Source organism: Zootoca vivipara, chromosome 6 (assembly GCF_965207765.1).
Source record: "Zootoca vivipara chromosome 6, rZooViv2.hap1.1, whole genome shotgun sequence".
Lineage (NCBI taxonomy): Eukaryota > Metazoa > Chordata > Lepidosauria > Squamata > Lacertidae > Zootoca > Zootoca vivipara.
Window position 1 is genome coordinate 11,505,789 of NC_142589.1, and position 23,787 is coordinate 11,529,575.

The window sequence follows — 23,787 nt, forward strand, 5'->3', positions numbered from 1 at the left end:
TTTCCACTCTTTTCTCCAGCAAAAGAGAATAAATTCTTATGGAAATTCTTCAGCATTTTAGTGCCGATACATACATATTCACTACACAATTTTGACTTTTGCTATGCTTGCAGACCCCTCCAAGTGTCCCTATTTTCCAGGGACAGTCCCGGATTTACAGAAGCCATCCCGGTTTCTGATTTGTCTCACGTTTCCTTAGGACATCCCTATTTTCATTGGAGAAATGTTGGAGGGTATGTGTTTGCAGTTATGCAGTTGTTTTATATGTCGTAAGCACCTTGAGCATGGCTTTGCTTTGGAAAGGCAGCAGACAAATAAACTGAATGATTGATTGATGTAACTTTCTGCAAAGCATTTCCCCTAATTAGAACACATTTCTTCATGTCATTTCCACTAATTTGCAAGGACCTTATGATGGGAGGATGGGTAATAAATAAAATAATTGCAGTAGCAACAATGACATGAGAAGAGCTCGCTGGATGAGGACAGTGATCTATCTAGCTCAGCATTTTGGAATCACAGAATTGTAGAATTGGAAGGGGCACTGAGGGTCATTTAGTTCAACCCTCTGGAATGCAGGAATCTCAGCCCCAAATCCTTTTCAAATGTCCTTCTGTCAAGCCAGGTGTCCCACTGTATTCATTGTGCATGCAAATTCTCTCTCTCTTAATAAAAAATGCAATAGAGTCTCCACAGAGAAAAGAACATAGCAATAAGATTATTATTATTATTATTATTATTATTATTATTATTATTATTTGAATTTATATATCGCCCTATACCCAGGGGTCTCAGGGTGGTTCACAGAATAAAATAAAGATATGAAACCACAAAATACCTAATAAAAATAAAAACAACACCCCAATAGGCCCCCTCCCCACAAAAACACATTTTAAAAGGGCATAGGATGTAAATCAGATAAACCCAAGGCCTGGTTAAAAAGGAATGTTTTTGATTGGCTCCTAAAGGTGTATAATGAAGGCACCAGGCAAGCTTCCACAGATGGGGAGCCACCGCAGAGGAGGCCCCGTTCTCGCGTTGCCACCTTCCGGACCTCTTGAGGAGGTGGCACTCGAAGGAGGGCCTCAGAAGATGATCTCAAGGTCCAGGTAGGTTCATATGGAAAGAGGCGGTCCTTGAGGTATTGCAGTCCTGAGACGTTTATGGCATCATTTCACATGGCCTTAAAACACTGGCAGTCCCTATAGGTTTTCCGCAGACAGTTTTGTGAGGCTGGGAGAGCTTTACTTTCTTTCCCTGCCTTGCGTATGAAAAGGAGGGAGGCCAGGTTTCATCATAGGTAGATATTGCCACTTGCAACGTTTCTAAGAGAATTTTCTCTGTTAACTTGAAGGAAACCGTTCATAGCTGCCAACCCTCCCCTTTTTTTGCGGGAAACTCCCTTAATCTAAGCCACAGCTGTCAACTTTCCCCTTTTTTGCTGGAAATTCCCTTATTCCATTGCCGTTTCCCGCTGCTATCTTGGATTGTTAGATATACCGTAGACCAGGCATCCCAAACTGCGGCCCTCCAGATGTTTTGGCCTACAACTCCCATGATCCCTGGCTAACAGGACCAGTGGTCGGGGAAGATGGGAATTGTAGTCCAAAACATCTGGAGGGCCGATGTTTGGAGATGCCTGCTGTAGACTGTCCCCAGGAGAGGTGAGGCTGCTGATCCCTTATTTTCGAATCCGAAAGTGGACAGCTATGAAACCATTCATTGTTACGGTTATGTTACAGCTCTTTGTGTGATCATGCATTGTATGGATTTTTTTTATTTTTTAAAAAAGACACTGAGCTCAGTCCTGCCCCCTAGGGACTGCCTACCTGGCTCGTCTTCCACACTGAGCAAGGGGATGTCGTCGTCCAGGTAAGGAAGGCCGCCTGGCCCTGGACCACCCACAGCCTCTGAGGAGATGAACAGCCCGTCTGAAACGTGCAGTGCATTCGGCTTCACGCATTTCTGGCTGCAGCTGCGGGAGAAGGAGGGAGGGATTTGGCACCCAGTGAGCTTCTCAGAGCACTTTGCCCCTTGCAAAGCACCTGCGGTTCATTATTGCTGACACAGCCAAGAGCAGATGGAGCAGATCAGGAAAGGGTCATGGTCAGAGCCGGGCATCAGGTGCACTTGATGTGCAAACCACTTCCCCTGCTGTTGCGCCAGAGGGATTGAGAAAGAGACATGCAAAAACTCACACATACTGGCTGGAATCTGTGATGCTCTCGAGATGTTGTTGCTGGACTCCAGCTTCTTTCAAGTCACCCCCTTGGCCTGTAGCCAGCCTGGCCAAAGGCCAAGGGGGGTGGGGGAAGGTTGTAGTCTAGCAATATCTGAAGCGACACAGGGTCTCCAGTTGGAGCTAATTGGAACTGCAGTCCAGCCAGTTGGTAGGCAGGGATGGAGAAGCGGCAGCCTTCCTCATGTTGCTGGACTCCAACTAAGAGCATAAGAAGTGCTGAATCGGGCCAATAGCCCATCTAGTCCAGCATCCTGTTCTCACAGTGGCCAACCAGATGCCTGTGGGAAGCCTGCAAGCAGGATTCGAACACAAGAGCACCCGCCCCTCCTGAGGATACCAATAACTGGTATCACTGCCTCTGACCGTGGGGGTCTCATCAATCCCAGCTGGCAGTGCCAATATTCGGGGATGAAAGGAGATGCAGTCCAGCAACGGTTGTCTGGGGTGAGCAGGCAGCTAATCACACTGTGCAAGTCGGAGTTAACTCTTTATTAGCAAGGACACAATCTGCACACCGACTTGGTGGAGTGTCAGGCCTAATGAGCACAGCCTGGTAGGTCTTGCCCCATGGGTCGGTTGCCGAGATTTAAAATCCCTGCCTCCTCACAGCCGTCTAAGTCCCCTCCTCTCCAGGGATTTCCCCAAGCAATTGAGGACTACACCTGCAGGCAGCGAACCTTTCCTCCGCCCTTTTCATGCCTCTTCTGGTTCTGGGAGACAAGGAGGGAAGGGAGCTCGTTGCAGCAGGAGGGGGAGACACCAGCCTGACTCATCTCTGCCTCTTGACCCCCCACCTCCCCTGCTTCAGCTTCTGCCTCCGATCCTGGACTTTCCCTGCTACGGACTCTCCCAGCTCACTAAGCTCTGCCACCTCTTTGTCTTCCGACACCTCCTTTCCCCAGTCTTCTCCATCTGACCACTCATCACCATCCCAGTACCACTGAGCCTTCTTCCCTTGGTGGTTCCCCGTCTGGTTTCTCCCACCATCCCTCTGTGTCCAACCAATCCCTGACAAACATATGGAGTGCCACAAGCTTCCGACCCCTGCCTTACAACAACCTTGCAGGGAAGGCCAATATTATTACATCCCCCTTTTCAGACAGGTTTTTGAGGCTGAATCGGTGTGTTTTCCTTAGGGCTTTAGTACTAATACTAATACTAATTTATTATTTATACCCCACCCATTTATACCCCCCATTATAGCTCAGTCAATAAACCTCACCTGGATTGGCAGGCATTCTCCAAGGGCGACAAGTAGAGGGACCAGACCCCGAGGGCTGCAGGCATGATGAAGAGGACTGCCACCCAGCAGCAGGAAATGATGAGGGACATGAAGAGGCCAAAGTCGTGGACAGCTGGGATCTGCAGGAAAAAGGAGAGATGGAGGCGGATTTCAATTCTGTTTGCATTTAGGGGTGAGTCTAATTAATTGGGGTCGTGGGTGGTGCTATGGTCTAAACCACAGAGCCTAGGGCTTGCCGATTGGAGGGTCGGTGGTTCGAATCCTTGCAACGAGGTGAGCTCCCATTGCTCGGCCCCAGCTCCTGCCAACCTAGCAGTTCAAAAGCACGTCAAAGTGCAAGTAAATAAATAGGTACCACTCCGGCGGGAAGGTAAATGGTGTTTCTGTGTGCTGCTCTGGCGGCTTAGTCATGCTGGCCACATGACCCGGAAAAACTGTCTGCGGACAAACGTCGGCTCTCTCGGCCAGTAAAGTGAGATGAGCGTTGCAACCACAGAGTCGTTCATGACTGGACTTAACTGTCAGGGGTCCTTTACCTTTACCTTTTTACCTAATTGACAGGAGGGAGACCTTCTCAAGAGTCGTAGTTTGTTAAAGGTCGCTCCTCTCTCTCTCTCTCTTTCTCTTACACACACACACACACACAGAGAGAGAGAGAGAGAGAGAGAGGAATCATTTCACAAAGAAGCTGGGAAGAAAGGGAGGGGAGGGGGAATAGAAGGGATGGTTGTTGTTGTTGTTGTTGTTGTTGTTTGGTAAAAGGACACAGTAGACATTGGATCTAGTGGAGAGGGAAAGGGGAAAGGCTCGATGCAAAGGATCTGGAAAGGGAAAAGGGGGCCGGGGAGGTGAGAGAAAAGTTAAGGAAGAAAGAGATTAGAAGGATCTGGCGAGGGAAAGAAGGTGAGCAGAGGAGAGGGAAAGGAAAGGCAGAACTGGAGGATCTGGAGATGAAAAGTGGGGCGGGGGAAAACAAAGCTCATTTTAAATGTGCCAGAACTGAGGAGGCATGCTGATGCCTCAGTGCATTTGCAGGAGAGCTAGATGAAGAAAAGGAGCAAAAGGAAAGCACCAGCCTGAACAAAACACAGGCTGTTGACTTCAGACTAAAAACGTTGATTCCTTAAGCCTTCATCCTCTATGCGAGGGGCGGTGATGCTTGTGTTGTATTATTTCCACATTGTGGCAATGCCACGGGCAAGCTCCATGTCCTTGGAAGTTTTGTTATAAAGCAAAGCTCTCCTGAAAATGCTTACCTGGGAGAAAATGTTGGCTGCGTACGCCGCAGCTGTGGTCAAGGAGGTAAAGAAGGTGGCTTTGCCAGCTGTCTGGATGGTGTGGACCATGCGGAGGTGGAGGTCTTTCAAGTGTGTGGCCTGCCGGTAGGTGTTTATGAAAACAAACACGTCGTCCACACCTGAGATCACACAGAGAAGAAGGGGTCAATCAGAACCTGCTCAGAATCAACCAGCATGGTCTTCAGTTGATGCCAGGCACCACAATATTAAAACCATCTCCTACCCCACTATGAATGTTTATCTCCCAAGTGAGCTGTTGTCCAGGTCCGTTCCAAGATAGAGTTTTCTCTGTATTGACAGTTAAAGCTGTGCCTGAGTTGAGTGACCTTATGCCAAGTTAGACCCTTGGGTCCATCTAGTTCAGTACTGTCCACACTGACTGGCAGCAGCTCTTCTGGCAGGGGTCTTTCCCAACCCTACCTGAAGATGCTGGGGATTGAACATGGGACCTTCTGCATGCAAAGCAGGTACTCTGCCAGTGACCTACAGCCATCCTCTTAAGACACTGGGACATATGAAGCTGCCTTATCCCGAGTCAGGCTAATTGGTCCGTCTAACTCAGTATGGTCTACACTGACAGGCAGCAGCTCTCTAGGGTTTCAGGCAAGGGAATCCTGAGGCTTGAACCCAGGACCTTCTCCATGCAATGGAAATGCTCCGCCGTTGAGCCACAGCCTGATTTTTGATATCTGGGTAGGTTTAAGCCACTTACCAATCCCCACAATCACAAAAGCAGCCACTCCGTTCAGGATTCCTAGGTACTGGATCCCAAAGACGACGTGGTAGAGGAAAAGCGCCACAAGGCAACTGAGCCCGATGCTAACGATCCCAAAGAACGAGAGGAACACTGGAAGAGGAGGAAGAGAGAGCGAAAGATCAAGCAAACCGCCTTGCAGAGGGAACGCCCCAAAAGCGGATTCACACATGCATGCCCACAAGTGTCACGGTTGGTTTTGTGAACAGACACACAGCTGGAAAGCCCTGTGCCTGAGGTGATGGGGAAATACAGTCATAACTCGGGTTAAGTACGCTTCAGGTTGAGTACTTTCAGGTTAAGTACTCCGCGGACCAGAAAGTGTTTACTTCTGGGTTCTGCCACAGTAAAATTCATGTTAAATTGCTGTTTTAGGGGGTGTTTTTCATCGTCTGGAACGGATTAATCCACTTTCCATTACTTTCAATGGGAAAGTTCACTTCAGGTTAAGTACGGACTTCCGGAACCAATTAAGTCCTTAACCTGAGGTACCACTGTATGTTGTTACAGCTGCTGGCCATGCATTTCTCTGTCTCCCCAGTTGCTGGTTAACAGTCCAGAAATTGCCGGCTTCATCCACAGAAGCTAATGTTAGGAGATGGTCTCCTGATTGCTGTCTTGCCAAACGCAAGGTTCATTTGAAATCAGATTCAGAAGCAATACAAAACACAAGTGAATGAGAAGATTAAAGCTTTTATTCTAAAGAACAAGCAATATATATACACACCAAGCAAGCACTTCAATCTGCCACTTGGAAGCCCTCAAGAAAGCCTGTTAAGGAACAGGGGCAGGAAGGGCAACCAATGTCAGATCACTAAGTCCTCGATATACAATTTATCTTCCGGATAGATTGACCATACAATTGCTGAGGCTCTCTCTGGGTTTTAGAAAATGTCACCCATCAGAACTTGGGAGCAGCGGACCCGCCCAGTGGAGGAGGCAGATGTATGAAGTCAAAGCTACAAGCCCCATCGTCTCGGACCATTGGCTATGCTGATCATCGTTCCACGGTGTTGTTCTGGGACTGGGCAAATTCATGCAGGAGAAGACTACTAATGGCTACCAGGTATGCTGGCTATAACATAGGAAAGGAGAAAGTGCTCCGGAGTCCCGGGGTCCTGCTTGTGGATGAGGTGAGTCATTGGCTTAATCTAGCAGGGCTCTCCTTGTGTTCTAGGTTATCCTTGCTCCCGACTTAGCTTACCTGAGCAGGAAGCCAGGATGTAGACCAACACTGCAATGCAGCTGCTGCTGATGAAAGCCAGCAACATGTCATTGTTGAACGTCTTCCTCACTTCGTAGTCAAACAAATCTGTCCCACCATACAGCACCTGGACTTTGCTAGGGAGAAACCGGGGGGGGGGGGGGAGGTTTCAAATAGAGAATAAATATTCATAAATGCACACATATCTAAATTTATGAACCACGTGTCTGAAACAGTATGGGAGAGCAATCCTGAAGCCATTTTGACTCTCCCAATGACCTCAAATATTCCTCTGCAGTAAAGGAGGCAAATGGGGAAAGCCTTCCCATTGCCTTTTTGATTTGATTTCAAATCCAGCCTTAAGGGTGTGTTTGTGTGTGAATAGGGTGAGCCTGTGACCTGGACTCAGGAACAAAAGTATTAACCCATCACAAAAGAATAGCCAGACTGTAATGCATCAGTGACCATTATCAGGTATCCTGGCAGGCAGGATTTCTGCTGGAGACCACCTCCTTCTGTGATGTATGTATGATGGGGTTTTTTTTGGGGGGGGGGAGGTCTTGAGCAATTTCAAAAGTGCACATAAGGGCTTGCGCACCATTGTTCAGGGTTCTCCTCCTTCCTGCATGTGGAGAGTGAGGACCCTGTTGCAACAGTTCCTTGAATAAAGATCAGGCTTATTAGCCACTTTGCTTCTCAAATATACTCTGGTTGGCCTCTGTTGTTTCCTCCTACCGATAGGGAACCCTCAAGGACTCTGTGTGGGCTCTGGAATACCCTGTAAGGGAAGGGGGGCAGTTTTTTCTTATAACAATACCAACCCCACGTCTTCATCTCTAGTCAGCCTACAAGTGCTAAAACCAGGGGCCGTGTTGCTCTCGTCGCCCATTTCTCTACCTCCCACAGCTAACCCTGACTCAACTCTTGACTGGTGGGTCAGAGGAAGATCTGTGGGAGGTTGCCCCCCCCTGCTGCGCTTCCCATCTCACGTCTGCCTTCAGCCAACCCACCAACCTAGTCTATTTATTTATTAAAAACTGCCCCACCAACCTCAGTTGGATCCCCAGCTGCTGGGCCTTCCTACTTACACCCAGCCCAGTGTGGTTGCCTTGCCCGGCTTCCTCTCCCTCCTCAGTCTAAATGTTGCCTTTGGAGAAGCCAGCAAAGAGTCCTGTAGATGGCTCTATCTCTGCTCCCTGCCAGCCCTCTCTGCCTTCCGCCCCTCGCAGAGAGCATCCCTCCCCAGCCGAGAGCAGCAGGATTACACTCTCAAGAGAGCGATTGCTGAGAGCAAGAGAAGAGCCTTATTGCTTCTTTCCCCCACTTCCCTCTGGAGCTTAGCTTGCTGACTCCCAAAGCCATGGATCCCACCTGGAATCCTAATCGGTATTTTCATTATATTAAACCTCACGGGGGAGGAAAGGAAGTGAGAGGATTCAGGAAATGGAGTGGCCAAAGTCGAGAGCTGTGATACACACACACACACCCACACACACACACACACACCGGTTGCCCAGCTCGCCTGCAAAAAGAGTCTTCAAGCAAAGCTAATCCCAGATAATTAAAATGAGAGAGCTGATAAAGTCTGAACCGCAGGAGAGGAGGAGAGAGAAAAGAGCCTGTTCCCTCGCCTGTTCCCTTGCCAGACCTGCCTCAAGCACTGTGCCCAGCCTCAATCCTCTTTCCTCCATCCCTCTCGATCCTCCATTCATGCAAGCAAGAAGCATTAGCAGAAAAGCCCTCGAAGAAGGGCCAAAAGCGGGCCAGTGAGAGTTATGGCTGGGGAGAGTCCTGCGGACCACACAGGGAACCCTGAGCCAGCAGGTTTGAGGATATCTCAACTGCCGTGTTCGTTCCCACTCTTTGGCCACTGTCATAGGTTCTTGCGGCTACTCTTGAGTAACGATGCTCCACACCTGCTTTTCTTTAAGGTGTTTTTATTGCGCATTCTATTTACAGTGTAAAGAGTCTGGAAAACATGTCTGCTTAGTCTGATTCAGAACCTCGCAGTGGCTTCTTTCTGTTTCGCACCCAACATAACAGCTTGGGAACCCCAAAGCGCCTCCCTCTCATCCTACGGGGTGCCGTACGCCTCAATTCAGGCTTCGGGGGGGGGGAGGGCCGTCCTTCTGACTGCTCTCTCTCCCGTCATTTCCTCCCCAGCTGCCTCCTTCTCTACTCAGTGTTGAGGCTCTTCGATGCTGCTAGAGCATCATCCCCCCCTCTCTGCTTCCTGACTCCTGTAATCTGATCCGCTACTGGACTTACTGCTCTGAGATGAACTCGACCTGATGGGGGGGGGCTGTTCCCTATAAGCCCTCCCCCTTACATCCATCATGAAGCAGGAGGCTCTCCATGGCTGCTACCCATGATGACATTGCTCTTCCTCCCTAGTCAGAGGCAACTGTCAAAGGCACTCCCCAGCCAAAGGAATGCCCACGACAGATAGTTAGCTGTTCATTGTCAAAAGCAGACACTTTGGAGTTCTACGGCTTAGAATAACAATGCACAGAACAGCTATTCCCAGGTCTGAGCTCTATGCACCAGTTGCAGCAACAGGGGGCAGCTCCCCCTCCCCCTGTTTATGTACCTTCCCCGCCCCCATAGGCTGCATGCACCCAGGTGGAGACTACGCCCCTATGGAAGCTGCCTCTGCTCTTCTCTCTTCACTCCCCTCCTGGTTCTGGGAGACAGCGGTGCAGGAGAGGCTGGGGGAGTCGCTGACCATTCATTTCCTAGCCCTGCCTCTTCCTCCTCTTCTTCCGGCCCTTCCTGCGCTCCATCCTGCAGCTCCGTGCTCCACTCCCTGTCTCCAGTTCTTGTCTCCTGGCTGGTACAGCTCCCACAAAATCACTGCCCCCCCTCTCCCAAGTCAGACTCCAGCCCCCACCCCCTTACCCCAATGCACACTCGTCTGTGCCCTGCCAGTCCTTGCCAGTAACAATGCTCCTGAATACCAGCTGCTGGAAATCAAATCTCCTTGCCCACTGAGGGCAGCGGGCCGGTCTTGGGTCATTCTGCCCACCTTCCAGCAGCTGCCAAAAGGCAGGGCCCATCCTGATGGGGCAGGAGGTGGGTGAGACGAGTGGCCCACCTCCCTAACACTGCCTGCTAGTCTCAGAAAGTCAAAACAGGCTCATCTCAAGAGCAGCCACAAGAGAGGCTCTGTGTCCTTAAATTTGGAGTCTGTATGTCTCCATGAGGACTAGACACTTCACTTTTTGAACTCAGAAGACTTAATGGACCCTCCTCTACCAAAGGGCTGCATCATCATCATCATCATCACCACCACCATCATTTATTATTTATACCCTGCCCATCTGGCTCAGTTTCCCCAACCACTCAGGGCAGCTCCCAACAGAATATTAAAAACACAATAAAACATCAAACATTAAAAACTTCCTTAAACACGGCTGCCTTCAGATGTCTTCTAAAAGTCAGGTAATTGTTTATATCCTTGACATCTGATGGGAGGGCATTCCACAGGGCAGGCGCCACTACCGAGAAGGCCCTGTGCCTGGTTCCCTGTAACCTCACTTCTTACAGTGAGGGACCCGCCAGAAGCCCCTCGGAGCTGGACCTCAGTGTCTTGGCTGAACGATGGGGGTGGAGACGCTCCTTTAGGTATACTGGTTCCTTCTGGCTAAAAAGCAGAGTGGGCTGGGAGAAGCTTGGAAGTGTTTTGCACCCACGGGCGAAATACTTTCCTTGCTCACCTGGTGGATTGTTTGGCCAGCAAAGCCACGTAGGTAACCACGAAGCTCTGGAACTTCCTCCGCTGTTCTTCCCACCGGTCCTCCACTGAGTAGTAGCTGGGCAGTGGAGCGCCAAAGAGGATCTCACTGCGCAAGAGGGAGCTCTTCCGGTTCTCCACCGACAGACCCTCATCCACATACCAGTAGAACTCTGGGTGGGTCATTGCAAGCTCCAGGGAACCTTGGGGGCAGGTAGAGAGAGACCAGAGGTTTTCAGAGGGAGACCGTGGCTCAGTGTTAGAGCACCAGCTTTATATGCTGGAGGGTCCTGGGTTCAACCCCTGCCATGTCCAGTTAAAAGGACCAAGTGGCAGGTGATGGAGGAGGCCTCTGTATGAGACCCTGGAGAGGGGAAGGGCTCAGGGGTAGAACAGAAGGTCTCTGGCAACTCCAGGTAGGGTTGGGAAAGAGACCTGCCCCCAGAGCCACTGCCAGTCAGTGTAGACAATACTGAACCAATGCTCTGGTTTGGTTTAGCATAGCTTCCAGGGGTCTTATGTTGCCAGGCACACATTTCTGAGGGGGCACAACCAGGCTCCCCCACAACAGGCTCCCTCATTGTGGCTGGGGCTGATGGAGTCCAACAACATCTGGAGGGCCACAGATGTTCCCCCACCCCCTGCTGTAAAGGTTAGGGCAAAAATCCAACCCTTGTGTGTGCAAGGAGCAAGAGAGATATGCTAACTGTGCCAAGTGCATTATAGCGACACCTAGTGGCAGAACACAGTCACTTGGAGTACCAGTTTCCTCACCAGGAAACCAGGAAAGATTTTAATCAGGGCATAAACACAGCAGGAACCGATAGCCTGGCGAGCTTTTATGAACTTGTTTGCAAGGCCATTTGAGATCCCAAGAGCACCAACAACTGGCAGGATACCTCAAAGCAAAGCCTTTTGTCTGCCCGATGGTTGGGCCGGGGCCCTGACCCAACAATTCTCACCTTGAATGTCAGCCAGATCCTGCCCTAGGCCATCGTAGTAGATCTTCCCACCCCTCTCCGTGGGGAAGAAGTAAGTCATGAGAGAACTAGGAGGGGAACAGTAGGAGTAGGAACCCAGCGGGAGATCCTTGAGGACCTCATGGGGCTTCCAGCAAAAGTCCCGGAAGTGAGGGTGGTCCATGATTTTGCGCTCAATCTCGTGGATGGTGACCAGGCGCTCAGAGGTGAAGATGTTGTTCTCAGCGTCTCCACGGGCCAGGAAAATGAGCTCAATCCGCCAGTGCGCATGGGTTTGTGTGTTGGTGCTCACAACCGCATTTGAGTATTCCCAGTGGGATAGGGCGCTCCGTGGCTGGCGGGAGGTTTGGTTGGCTGAAGGGGATTGACCCTGGGGAGAGGGGCTAGTCCTCTCTTGGTTTAGGCTGCTGCGCTTCCGCCTGGCTGTGCCAGCCGGCCGCGAGGCATTGCGGTGAAGGTGCTGCAGATGCTCAAAGATCAGCTTCTGCAAAGTCTCCGAGTTGAAGTCCGTCAGGTCCCGGCGGTTGCGGCCCCAGGAGCCGAACTGGGACTTGAGGGCCGAGGCCAGGGCGTCAAAGCGCTGCGAGGACTCGTGGTTGCGGATCTCGAAGGCGTTGTACGAGATGTCGATGTCCAGAGCTGGGTAGTGCAGGAACATGACAATGGCTAGAGTGGCTGGGATGGCACAGCCCAAGAAGAGGATGAGGCTGGCCGAGTAGGGGTTGGTGAAGATCCAACCCACGGCATCCCAAAAACTAGAGGTCGGCACAGCTGTGGCCGGAGTCCGTGGCCTGGGATTCCACTGGCACTTCCCACAGAGCTGGAGCCCTTCAGTTCTCTTGCGGGGGCCGACAGTTACCTCCTCTTCCTCATTCACCCAAGCATCTTGCAACAACGGGTCATCCTCAGCGTCCATCCTTGGCACCTGGAGGCCAACAGGAAAGAGAAAAGGGTGTGAGATTAATAGGTTGGAAGTAATGGTCGAGTTCGCACATAACTGAATAGCTGAGTTGGTTAGAGCGTGGGGCTGATAACTCCAAGGTTGCAGGTTCGATCCCTGTATGGGACAGCTGCATATTCCTGCAATGCAGGCGGTTGGACTAGAAAATCCTTTCTTATGCGCGCTGTTATGAAAAATGTACCCCAAAATGCGTTGCCTTTTAAGAAGGACAGACGCGGGTCGGAAGCTCCAAAATTTGCACTAAGTTCAGCTCCGCCGGGAAAATGACAGAGACCACATGATGCTGTCAGGAAAAACAAACTGATCCCTTTATTGCAAAATGCAAAGCTACAGCTGTAGGGTCCCTGCCTCTGGAAAGAAGGAAGGAACCCCGGGAAATGGTAAGGACCCCCTATATACCCTCCTGTTCCTGCATGGAAATCTCTGGACTGGGAGGGAGGGGGAGACAAGGGCGGTGGGTGGGAGATCGGATTAGCTGGGTGCGGAGATGACTTTTCCTTTCAGATGGAGAGATGTCAATCTCTCTTCTCCTGTCGTTGATGGCACTTCCCTTTGTTTTGACAGGTGGGCAATCCTTCGAGATGGGTGCAGAGGTGGGGCAGTTCCTGGCGATTTCCGTGGGGTGGAAGTCCACCCGGCAGGTGTTTTCCTCCAGGCCATGGAAGGGTGGGCTACGTTGAGGATGGCAATTTATTTGAATAAAGTTGTTCCAGCTAATCCCTCTATTGTCCATGTGTCCTTGAATGGGTATAGGGTGGTAGTAGGGCAAGGTTCAGGTGGGTTGGGATCATACAGGGTTCATACAGAAAATATACCTGGAAAACATACCTAATACAGGGATTTCTAATTAAAAGGTAGCAGTCCTGACATATACAGTTCTAAGATATAAAACAGCAATTCTAATACAGAGGCAGCGGATAGAGATTTCATGGTAAGAGAACATATAATAGGCTGTATTATTAACTTGAGTAGAAAAGTGTCACTTTGGATTTGGGCGGTTTCCCCCCCCCCTTCTGGAAACATTGTTTTGTTCTGGGTGGAGGGGAGGTGGAGAGGGGAAATGTGTGAGTTTATGCTAACTGTTGTGCATATGCAGATCCTTAAGCCTTCCTTCAGGCAGGGTCGGTCCTAGCGGGAGGGGGTGGGGAGACAGGGAAGATGGCATTGAGCAGGATTCTGGGTATTGCAGCTGTCAAATTCTGTCACCCCTCTCTGTTCATTAATAATGGTGTCCTGCAACCCCCCCAATATGATTTTATAACATCCTGCAACCCCCCCCCCCAATATGATTTTATAACAGCGCACACACACACACACACACACACACACACACACACACACTTAAATTTTCTGTTTTACAATTTAAAATACTCATTTTACATCCTTAAGATATCAAGGACTTCCCTTCTTCTCTTTCCATGTAAAAAAATCCCTTCCAGTAGCACCTTAGAGACCAACTAAGTTTGTCATTGGTATAAATGCTTTTGTGTGCATGCACACTTCCATGGTTCATTTTACATATCATAAATCCCTGCACATTTTACATAAACTAAACCATTCAGTATTCCATTATTACAGCCATCAAAACTTGTTTACACTGTTGAATTTATCTCAATGCTGCCAACGTTTTCAAGTGTACACAATCCCCCCCCATATATTCAATAAATGTATTCCAATCTTCTTTAAACGTATGTTCTCCCCCTTCTCTTATTCTATATGTTAGGTTCACAAGCTGCACATATTCCATCAGTTTAAGCTTCTTCTTTGGTTGGGACCTCACTAGTTTTCCATTTTGGAGCTAACAAAACACAGGCCGCCATAGTGGCATACATTTAAAAAAAACAAAACTTTTTTGACACCTGGGAATTTCCATCTGAATTATCCCCAACAGAAAGGACTCGGGGGTTTTTTGCGGGGGAAGTACAGTGGTACCTGTCAGGGAGGATTCGGAGGAGCAATGGACAGAAGAGGCGGAACAGGGGGCGGAGAGCAGTCAGGGAGAAGAGGGGCTCAGGGATGCTGAAGAGCCCTGTATCCACCCAGAGGCCCAGGAAGGAAGCTCAGATTCAGGAAGGGAGGGGGCTTTCAAATCAGCACAGACAAGAAGGGAAATGAAACCATAGCTGCCAAGTTTTCCCTTTTCTCACGAGGAAGCCTATTCAGCATAAGGGGAAATCCCTTTAAAAAAGGGATAACTTGGCAGCTTTGAATGAAACGTAAGTGTAACGGAGGGGTCAGGCAGAAGCCGACCACCTCCCTTACAGCAAGGTGCCTGGAAGGAGGGAGGCTCCAGTGAGATAGAGGAGGACAGAGAGAAGCTGGGAAGCAGAGGGCACCGGGGCTCTGACAGCATCAGAGAGTCAGTCCTGCTGCCAAGGCCAGCAGGCAGGGAGGGGAAAGAGAGTTCGGGTGACTCCAGCAGAGGGCAAGCCAAGGGGCGTCCCTTCAAGTTCCTACCAGAACTCAGGAGGTTTGCATCACGCAAGCGCAGAGAAAGGAGAGGTGGAGCTCCAAGACTGTTATGCTGGCAAAGATCCCGGAAGCAGGCATTGGGTGAATCTGGAGACAGTAGCTAGACGTGATGATATGAGGCTCTGCTGCACTGTAAATAATATGCACAATAAAAATCCAAAAGACATGGAGGTCTGAGGTGTCGTTACTCTGGAGTAGCCAGTACCCCCCCCCCCCCCCCGGTGACAGCAAGGATGAAAGACGACTACTTTGCTGGCGCGGGAATCGTAAGTAGCCACTTCCTGAATCTGACTCAATGGGTTCGGACGCATAATTCTGAACTGTAGCTGTTTCCTGTCTATATGTAATAAAGATTGTAAATACCACGCTGATTGTGCTGGGTGTTACCATAGCTGCCAAGTTTTCCCTTTTCTCGCGAGGAAGCCTATTCAGCATAATGGAAAATCCCTTAAAAAAAGGGATAACTTGGCAGCTATGTACTGAGAAGGGGAAACACCACAATTACAGTACCTCAGTTTAAGAACAGCCCTGTTTACAAACTATTCAGTTTATGAACTCCACAAAACCAGAAGTAGTGTTCTGGCTTGCAAACTTTACCTCAGTCTACAAATGGAAACCAAACGGTGGAAGAGCACCAGCGACGGGAGGCCTCATTAGGGAAAGCGTGCCTCGGTTTAAGAACGGCTTTGGTTTAAGAATGGACTTCCGGAACAGTTTAAGTTTGTAAAGCGAGGTACCACTGTATTTTTAAACATTTTTTTTCCAATTCATTATGGATTATTTCCCAATATTCTTTTACCCTTTTACAGGTCCGCCACATATGAAAGAACGTTCCCTCCACCTCTTTGCATCTCCAGCGCTTATCTGATTCAGTCTTATAGATCTTAGCAAGTCTACTCGTAGTTAAATACCATCTGTGAATCATTTTCAAGTAGTTCTCCTTGACTAGATGACCCTCAGGGTCTCTTCCAGCTCTGCAATTCTATTATTCTAATGCAAGGCCACAGCTTATCAAACTGTGGTGCATTCAAATGTAGCCTAGCATTACAGTGGTACCTCGCAAGACGAAATTAATTCGTTCCACGAGTCATTTCGTCTTGCGAAAATTACGTCTTGCGAAGCATGGTTTCCCATAGGAATGCATTGAAATTTAATGAATGCATTTTATGGGCAAAAAAAAAAAAAGCGCAAAAAAGGGCGCCAACTCACCTGCCACGGCCGGAAGTTTTAAAGGCTCTGGGGAGGGGGAAGCAGGAGGAGGGCCAGGGAGAGTCTCCCTCCTTCCTTCCCCAGCAGCTGGACCCTTGCGCCCAACCAGACAGACAGCCTGTTTGCGCGCAGGCAAGCAGGCTGTCTGGTTGGACTCTCCCATTCGCGCGCAGCTCTTCCGTGCACGGCGGCTTAAGGTGAGAGTGAGGGGGGATCCGGCTGCTGCTGGCAGCTGTTTCGGTGTGGCGCTGCCAATTGCCATGTCCCTGCGGAAGCCGGGCGACGGCGGAAGCGCGAGGCGGGCGGGCTCCCCGGAGGAGGCTCGGTCTCCTTGATGGGCCACCCCTGGACTTTCTCCTCCTTGCGGTGCCCCTGCCCTGCTTCGTCTTGCGAAGTTTTCTATGGCACGGCCATAGAAAACTTCGTCTAGCGAGTCTGCCAAAAAAAATCACAAAATGTTTTCGTCTTGCGGTTTTTTCGTTGCGTGAGGCGTTCGTCTAGCGAGGTACCACTGTATGTGTGAACATTGCCCAGCAGCTTAAGCAAAGGTTGTTTCCTGCTGACAAAACAACACTCTGAAACCATGGTTTGTTTCTGGCTTATGAGCCTTGGGTTACTTTAATTATGGCTCATGTGGACCTAATACCCATTCTTAACTGTGGTGTGCCTGACCGTCCTGCCTCAGACACTCACCAAGCTAATAAGGAACGAGGCAAGAACAGCTGGAAAACAAAGCAAACCTTGGAGAAACAAGCCATGGTTTGTTTCATAGTCTGGTAGACAAAGTGTGTTTTTAAATCAGAGGTGCAGAATCAATGGCCCTCCAGATGTTGCTGGACTACAACTCCCATCAATCCCAAAACTAAAACTCCAAATCTTTGATGTCTCCCAGGTACTGTATCCTCAGTAGAACCCAATAAAAATCCTACTGAGGGCAATGGCAATATAAACTAGATTATAGCCTTAATAACCTCATCACCAGTTAAAAATATTACTCAGCTATAGAAATAGCACAAGTGTCGTGTCAAAAGCTGTGCATTATACATAAATAACTCTGCAAAAGTGTCCAAAATTGTCTTCTTAATTGAGTCTTCAAATTGCAGTTGGCGCATCTCCCACGGCCAAATGTGATATGATTCTAAATCTGCAATCCTGCTTTTATCTGCTGCTTTTGGGGGTATATTTCTGTATCATTGTCAAACAGTTCTTTTTCCATTTGCGTAAACCACCTTGAAGTTTGAATTTGATGTGGGTGGTAGACCAATTTAAAACAACAGCAACAAATAAACAAGAACCTGGGAGCCTTTCTGAAAGTTGCTGGACCATAGCGCACATTTTCTTTTACTATTGGCCATGCTGGCTGGGGGTCAAGGCAGCGGGGGGGGGGGGTGTCAAACAATATCTGGAGGGGCAGAGGTTTCCTGTCCCTGAAACAAACAAAATGAATATCAAAGACTGCAGCTGCCGTCATCAGGTACGTGATCGCCGAAGAAGAAAAAGAAGAAGAAGAAGAAGAAGAAGAAGAAGAAGAAGAAGAAGAAGAAGAAGAAGAAGAAGAAGAAGAAGAAGAAGAAGAAGAAGAAGAAGAAGAAGAAAACTCTTGGTAATGCTTGTGCTGATGGGAGAGTTGGGGCCCCATTAACATCTTAGGGCCCCAGATCCCCGAAATAAACAAACTGATCCTCAAAGGCAATTCTCATGTGCCAAACCCTCCAAGTGTCCCTATTTTCCAGGGACAGTCCCGGATTTACAGAAGCCGTCCTGGTTTCTGATTTGATCCCGGAATGCCCGCCTTTCATTGGAGAAATGTTGGCATGTATGGAGTTATGCGACCCCAGAGCCAAGGAGATAAGTAACTATACAACTTTTAGAAGACATCTGAAGGCAGCCCTGTATAGGGAAGGTTTTTTACGTTTTATGTTTTGTTATGTTTTATATATGTTAGAAGCCGCCCAGAGTGGCTGGGGCGACCCAGTCAGATGGGCAGGGTATAAATATTATTATGATTAATAATAATAATAATAATTTCATTGGAGAAATGTTGGATGGTATGATATACTGTATTTTTTATTTTATTTATGGTTTCCAGTTTTACACATTCCAATCATTTTATAGTCATTTTAACATTTCAACACTTTGAATTGTGCTCGGAAACGTACTGGGAGCCAATGTAGGTCTTTCAGGACCAGTGTTATAAGGTCCTGGCGGCCACTCCCAGTCGCCAGTCTAGCTGCCACATTCTGGATTAGTTGTAGTTTCCAGGTCATCTTCAAAGGTAGCAACATCTGGAGGGCTACAGCTTCCCCAGCCCTGAACTAAACCATCACTTGCCTTTACTGCCCCTACTTATCACTATCCTAGTCATCATCCCTGCCTGGGAGAGGCGAGAATGCCCCTGTTTAAAACCCTGGAGAGCTGCTTTCTGTCAGTGTAGAGCAGGCATCCCCAAACTTCGGCCCTCCAGATGTTTTGGGCTACAATTCCCATCATCCCTGACCACTGGTCCTGTTCCTTTATCTTAGAGCAGCTCCTTTGCATGCAGAAGCTCCCCAGTTCAATCCCTGGCATGAAACCATGGAAAGCTAATGCCATTTAGTGTTGATAATACCAAACTAGGGACCCAGGTGGCGCTGTGAGTTAAACCACAGAATCTAGGGCTTGCTGATCAGAAGGTCGGCGGTTTGAATCCCTGCAATGGGGTGAGCTCCTGTTGCGCGGTCTCAGCTCCTGCCCACTGAGCAGTTCGAAAGCACATCAAAGTGCAAGTAGATAAATAGGGACCGCTCCAGCGGGAAGGTAAACGGCGTTTCCGTGCGCTGCTCTGGTTCGCCAGAAGCAGCTTTGTCATGCTGGCCACATGACCTGGAAGCTGTCTGCGGACAAACGCCGGCTCCCTCGGCCTATAGTGCGAGATGAGCGCCACAACCCCAGAGTCGGACACAACTGGACCTGATGGTCAGGGGCCCCTTTACCTTTACCTTTACCTTTAATACCAAACTAGGTGGACCAATAGCAGCTTCCTATGTTTAAACTTTTGTTTGTTTGTTTAACTTATACTTTTCAAATTTATACATTCCACTGATTTTACCATCATTTTGACATTTTAAAAACTTGACTTCCTTCCCCCTCTTTCTGCGGTTCCTTAAATTTATTTTTAATATCTTCTGCATATCCAAATTAACTTAATTTACTCATTTATTCATTTTCTTTAAATATATACTCTTATGAAACTGCAGGTTATTACAATAATCCTGCCAGTGTTTTTATCAGTTTACAGTTTGTTTGTAAATATTCAATAAACCATTTCCATTCTTTTATCAAAAGTTTTTAATCTTGATTTCTTATTCTCCCGGCAAGTTTCGCCATTTCTGCATATTCTGTAAGTTTTTGTATACAGTACATTCTTCTTTTGCTGGGACTTCTGCTTCTTTCCATTTTTGGGCAAGTAACATTCTTGCCACTATAGTCACATACATGAATATATTTCTGTACAGTTTGTATAGTTCTGTCCCTATGATTCCCAAAAGGAAAGATACACACACACACACGTTATTTTAAACATCCTTTTCAATTCATTGTATATCATTTCCCAGTAAGCTTGAACCTTACTACAAGACCACCAGATAGGATAAAAAGAACCTTCTGTCTCTTTACATTTCCAACACTTACTGTAAAACTCTGTGATCCTTGGATGGAGGGTTGTATATTCTTTTAATAAAGAAATAAATTTAATTTAATTTTTAAAAAGGTACCCTCGCTATGCTCCTCCACAAACTGTCTCAGTACCACAAAGAGGCAAGCTGCCAGACCCAGACAGCAGCCTTGATTCTTCTGCTCTCTGTCCCTTTTTAAATTGACTCCTTTTCCGAGCCCTTTCCAGAGGGAGCCCTCAATCATTCACCCAAGCATCTCTACAGGCACCGAAGTGAATCCTTTCTCCCCTCCGCTTTGAGGCTTGGATCACCATCCCATTGAGGCGTCTAATTTAGTGGCCTTGCCCAGCCTGTCTGGCACGGAACAGGTTTTATTTATTTATTTACGCTGTGGGATGACATATATCAAGGCTCCTTTCTCCCTCTCATTAAGGCTGAGAGGAGATCTTTCTCTCCTCGTCCCCTCCCCACACTCCCCTCCGGTATTTATAACCTTCTTATTTATTCTCCATGCTGGAACAAATCACACACAGACAAAGGCCACAGCTTTCTCCTTCCTGCACCAGTTGCCCTGTCGTGGCTTGTCACGGGGTGGACAGCAATGCTCTTGAAAGACTGTTAAAACCAGGAAGGGGGGGCAGTTTAATGACCACCACCCCCCAAATCCCAAGTCGCCACCATAGCCTCTAACTAAGGCCAGGACAATGTCCGTTGACACAGGCACCACACATACACAAAAGCAAAGAGGCCCAGAAAAGCAGTCCATAAAATTGTAGCAATAAGCAGATACCATTATTATAAGGGGGAAAACCGCTCCCTTTTCCCTTATGGGGTAAATATTCAATAAACCACTTCCACTCTTTTATTTAAAAGTTTGTTATCTTGATTTCTTATTCTTCCGGTAAGTTTCGCCATTTCTGCATAATTCGTAAGTTTTTGTATCCATTCTTCCTTTGCTGGGCCTTCTGCTTCTTTCCACTTTGGAGTTCTAGTTGTGAGTTAAATCGAAAAGGAAAGATAGCAAGAACTCTGGCCAGAAATGTAAGGAATAAAACCTACTCACGAGTTGCACTTTTGGAATCGGTTTGATAGTTATTGTTATTGTTTATCGATACCTTTTGTGTCTTTTCATTGTAATGTACCATTATATATACACATTTTGTGAATTCTAAGGTGCAACACCTATTTGAAGTTACAAATGCTCCTGTGAACTTGAAGCTTTTTTGTATTCTGTTTAAATCTGTTATTCTCATTAGAATACATACCTTTAGTTGTCTGTAACTCATGAGTAGGTTTTATTCCTTACATTAAAATTTCTGGCCAGAGTTCTTGGTATCTTTCCACTTTGGGGCAAGTAGCATTCTTGAAGCTGTAGTAGCATACATAAATAAATTTCTGTTCAATTTAGGTAGTTCTGTCCCTATAGTTCCCAAAAGAAAAGCTTCTGGTTGTTGTTGGGGTTTTTTTTTTACAAAAGTTATTTTGAACATTCTTTTCAATTCATTGCGTATCATTTCCCAGTAAGAGAGACTCCTGCCCCAAAGCATGTCTGCCAGGCATACGGCAGGTTGGTGCAACTTTGGGCAAAACAGCCCATGGGCCAAATGGACAGGCTTAGTGGTCCTGATTAGAGACCCACAGGCCAGAGGCTCCCCACCCCTTCTCTAAACAAACAGCTCAGGACTCCCAACACCTTATTATTCCCCTGCATTTGTAGACCAGACCGACAGACAGCACTCTAACCACTGTGCCATCCTGTGCTCTTCCCCCAAGCACCTGCCTTTGCAGAAATCCAGCTCTGCCAGCTTTTGACTATATATTCTGAGTCCTGCAACCTCTGTCCCTCCAAGCTTGAAAACGGAAGAACTTCTTCCACCCTCCGAGAGCCTTCCTTTCCCCAGAATAAAATCCTTTATCTGCTCCCACCCCCGACAATTTCCGTGCTGGAGAAGCCTGCTTTGTAGCTTGACCCTGAAAGTCACAAGCAATTTCAAAACACAGCCAAGAAGCAATTTGGAGTTTCACCTTTTTTTTTACGCCCTTGACAGAGGTGCCTTTGCATGTAGGCATTGGGGGAGGAGTGGGGAGCCTCCACTTTGGATGTGACTCGAAAAAAGAAAAGCTTCCGCCGGATCCTGCTCAAGGGCCCCTGAGAAGCACCAGACCAAGCACTTCCAAGAGGCAGGCTTAGCAAAACTGAAACGCAATAGAACGCTCCAATTTTCTGCTTGGAGCCCTTCATTGGATTCATCGAATCTTGGAATCAGAACAGTAGTGTTGGAAGGGACCTTGAGGGTCCAATGTCTAGTCCAATGCCTGTAGGAAACTCGCAAGCAAGATTCAAGAGCACTCTTTCCTCCTTTCCAACAACTAGAATTCATGAACATGGCTGCCTCTGACCATGGTGATTGTAGCCATTGATCGCTTTATGCTTTATTGTGTTTCTCTCTCTGATCTAGTGAGGCTCCTCTTAAAATTATTAGGAATGCTTAAGAACACAAATAAATTAGAAGATCTCTGCAGGATCAGCCCGGTGGCCCATCTAGTCCAGCATTCTGTTTCCCCAGTGGCCAAATACACGCTTATGGGAAGCCTGACAGCAGGATCCAAGCACAAGAGCACGTCCCTATAGCCTTTAGCAAAGGTGACGTGGGCTTTGAAAACGCTCAAACTCAGGACGAAAGGGAGAAACGTGCCGAGAGGAAGGCACGCTTGGCAAGCCCTCACCGTGATCAACTCCTGCCCAAAAACCTATGTCCCCACTATGGAAGGACGTGTGGATTCAGAACTGGCCTCCACAGCCACTTACGGGCTCACGGTTAAAACCGTGTTCACGGAAGACAATCTTACTTGGCTACGAGGGATCGCCGAAGCATGAAGAAGTCCTTTCGTTTATCTGCCCTGAATCTGCTGGCATTCAGATTACCACTCCCATCATCTCTGACCATGCTGGGACCAATGGGAGTTGGAGTCCAGCTATGTTGAGAGTGCTGAACATTTAGAGCACAGCCTCCTTCAACTCTGGGTCCCCGCAGGCGCGCCAACTCTAGGGGGCAGAGGTGTTGTCAGGCCCCTCAATATTCCTTAGCAGGGGGCTCAACCCCCCCCCCCAAATAGTGCTGGGGTGGAGGAGGCCAAACCGCCAGGCTAAGCACAGCATCAAGGCATGTTCCTCCTGAGCACAAGAGAGGCGCTGTGGTCACTGAAGCTCCATAGCACTGGGCAAGTCCTCCTCTCAGTGATACCCATTGCACGCATGATGTCAAAGACACAAATGGCACAGAAGTTGTTTGACCACAACCCATGTCATCCCTGACCACTGGCTAAGCTGGCCAAGGATGCTGGGTTTTGTAGTCCAGTGACATCTGGGGCTCAAGCTAGAAGAGCACACAGCTGGGGCAGCCGTTTTTTAATTATTTAAGATCACAAAGCTATCACTATTTGTTTATGCACACATACGTACGCAGGCATAAGAAATAAAACAAAAATGTTTGACACCAAAACAAAACAAATGCATAATCAATATCCATAAGCACCACATGAATATAAAGTCATAGAGCATTACGAGGTGGCTCGGTGTAAGATTTCAACCAACATAAAGCACATTATTTGCAAAAAAACCCTCAACCAACCTTACTCATCGTTCATGCGATATAACCACTGCTATCATCTCCTACCTTAGACATCATCTCCATCAACCAACCACTCATGCTCCAGATTAATTTTGGTTAAAGGTAAGCTGCTAGTGGTTAAATGGAGCATCCATTTCAGAGGCAGTCTACCTATGCAAACTAGATGCTGGGGGAGATGTGTCAGGGACTGGGCAGAGGAGGAATGGTGGAGACCGCCTCCCCATCCTGACCCTTCCAGGGAGGAGGAGGAAGAGGAAGACAGTATAGATTTACAACAGGGGTTTGAGGGAGGTCGCAGGTCAGAGGCAGATGAGGGGGAAAGCTGGGAAATCATGGGAGAGCCAGAACAACACCCAGCTGACACATTGTCATTAGAAATCATTCCAGACTCTCCATCTCTCAGAAC

General features: G+C 48.2%; 1 protein-coding gene and 1 long non-coding RNA gene across 2 annotated transcripts in view; one reads left to right on the top strand and one right to left on the bottom strand.

The window, feature by feature from the left end:
- The window catches only part of DISP3 (dispatched RND transporter family member 3), a 71,916-nt gene that overhangs the window by 24,225 nt on the left and 23,904 nt on the right, over positions 1-23,787 (bottom strand). The window contains exons 2-8 of the mRNA XM_035119553.3: positions 11,437-12,379; positions 10,458-10,677; positions 6,742-6,878; positions 5,496-5,630; positions 4,742-4,902; positions 3,465-3,604; positions 1,830-1,975 (exon numbers count right to left, since the gene is read on the bottom strand). Of these exons, the coding sequence (XP_034975444.3) occupies positions 1,830-1,975; positions 3,465-3,604; positions 4,742-4,902; positions 5,496-5,630; positions 6,742-6,878; positions 10,458-10,677; positions 11,437-12,379 (1,882 nt within the window). The remainder of the gene's footprint in view (positions 1-1,829; positions 1,976-3,464; positions 3,605-4,741; positions 4,903-5,495; positions 5,631-6,741; positions 6,879-10,457; positions 10,678-11,436; positions 12,380-23,787) is intronic.
- Positions 12,677-13,132, top strand: LOC148685248 (uncharacterized). The gene is made up of 2 exons (XR_015950364.1): positions 12,677-12,795; positions 12,980-13,132. It is a non-coding gene; the product is annotated as an uncharacterized LOC148685248 (long non-coding RNA).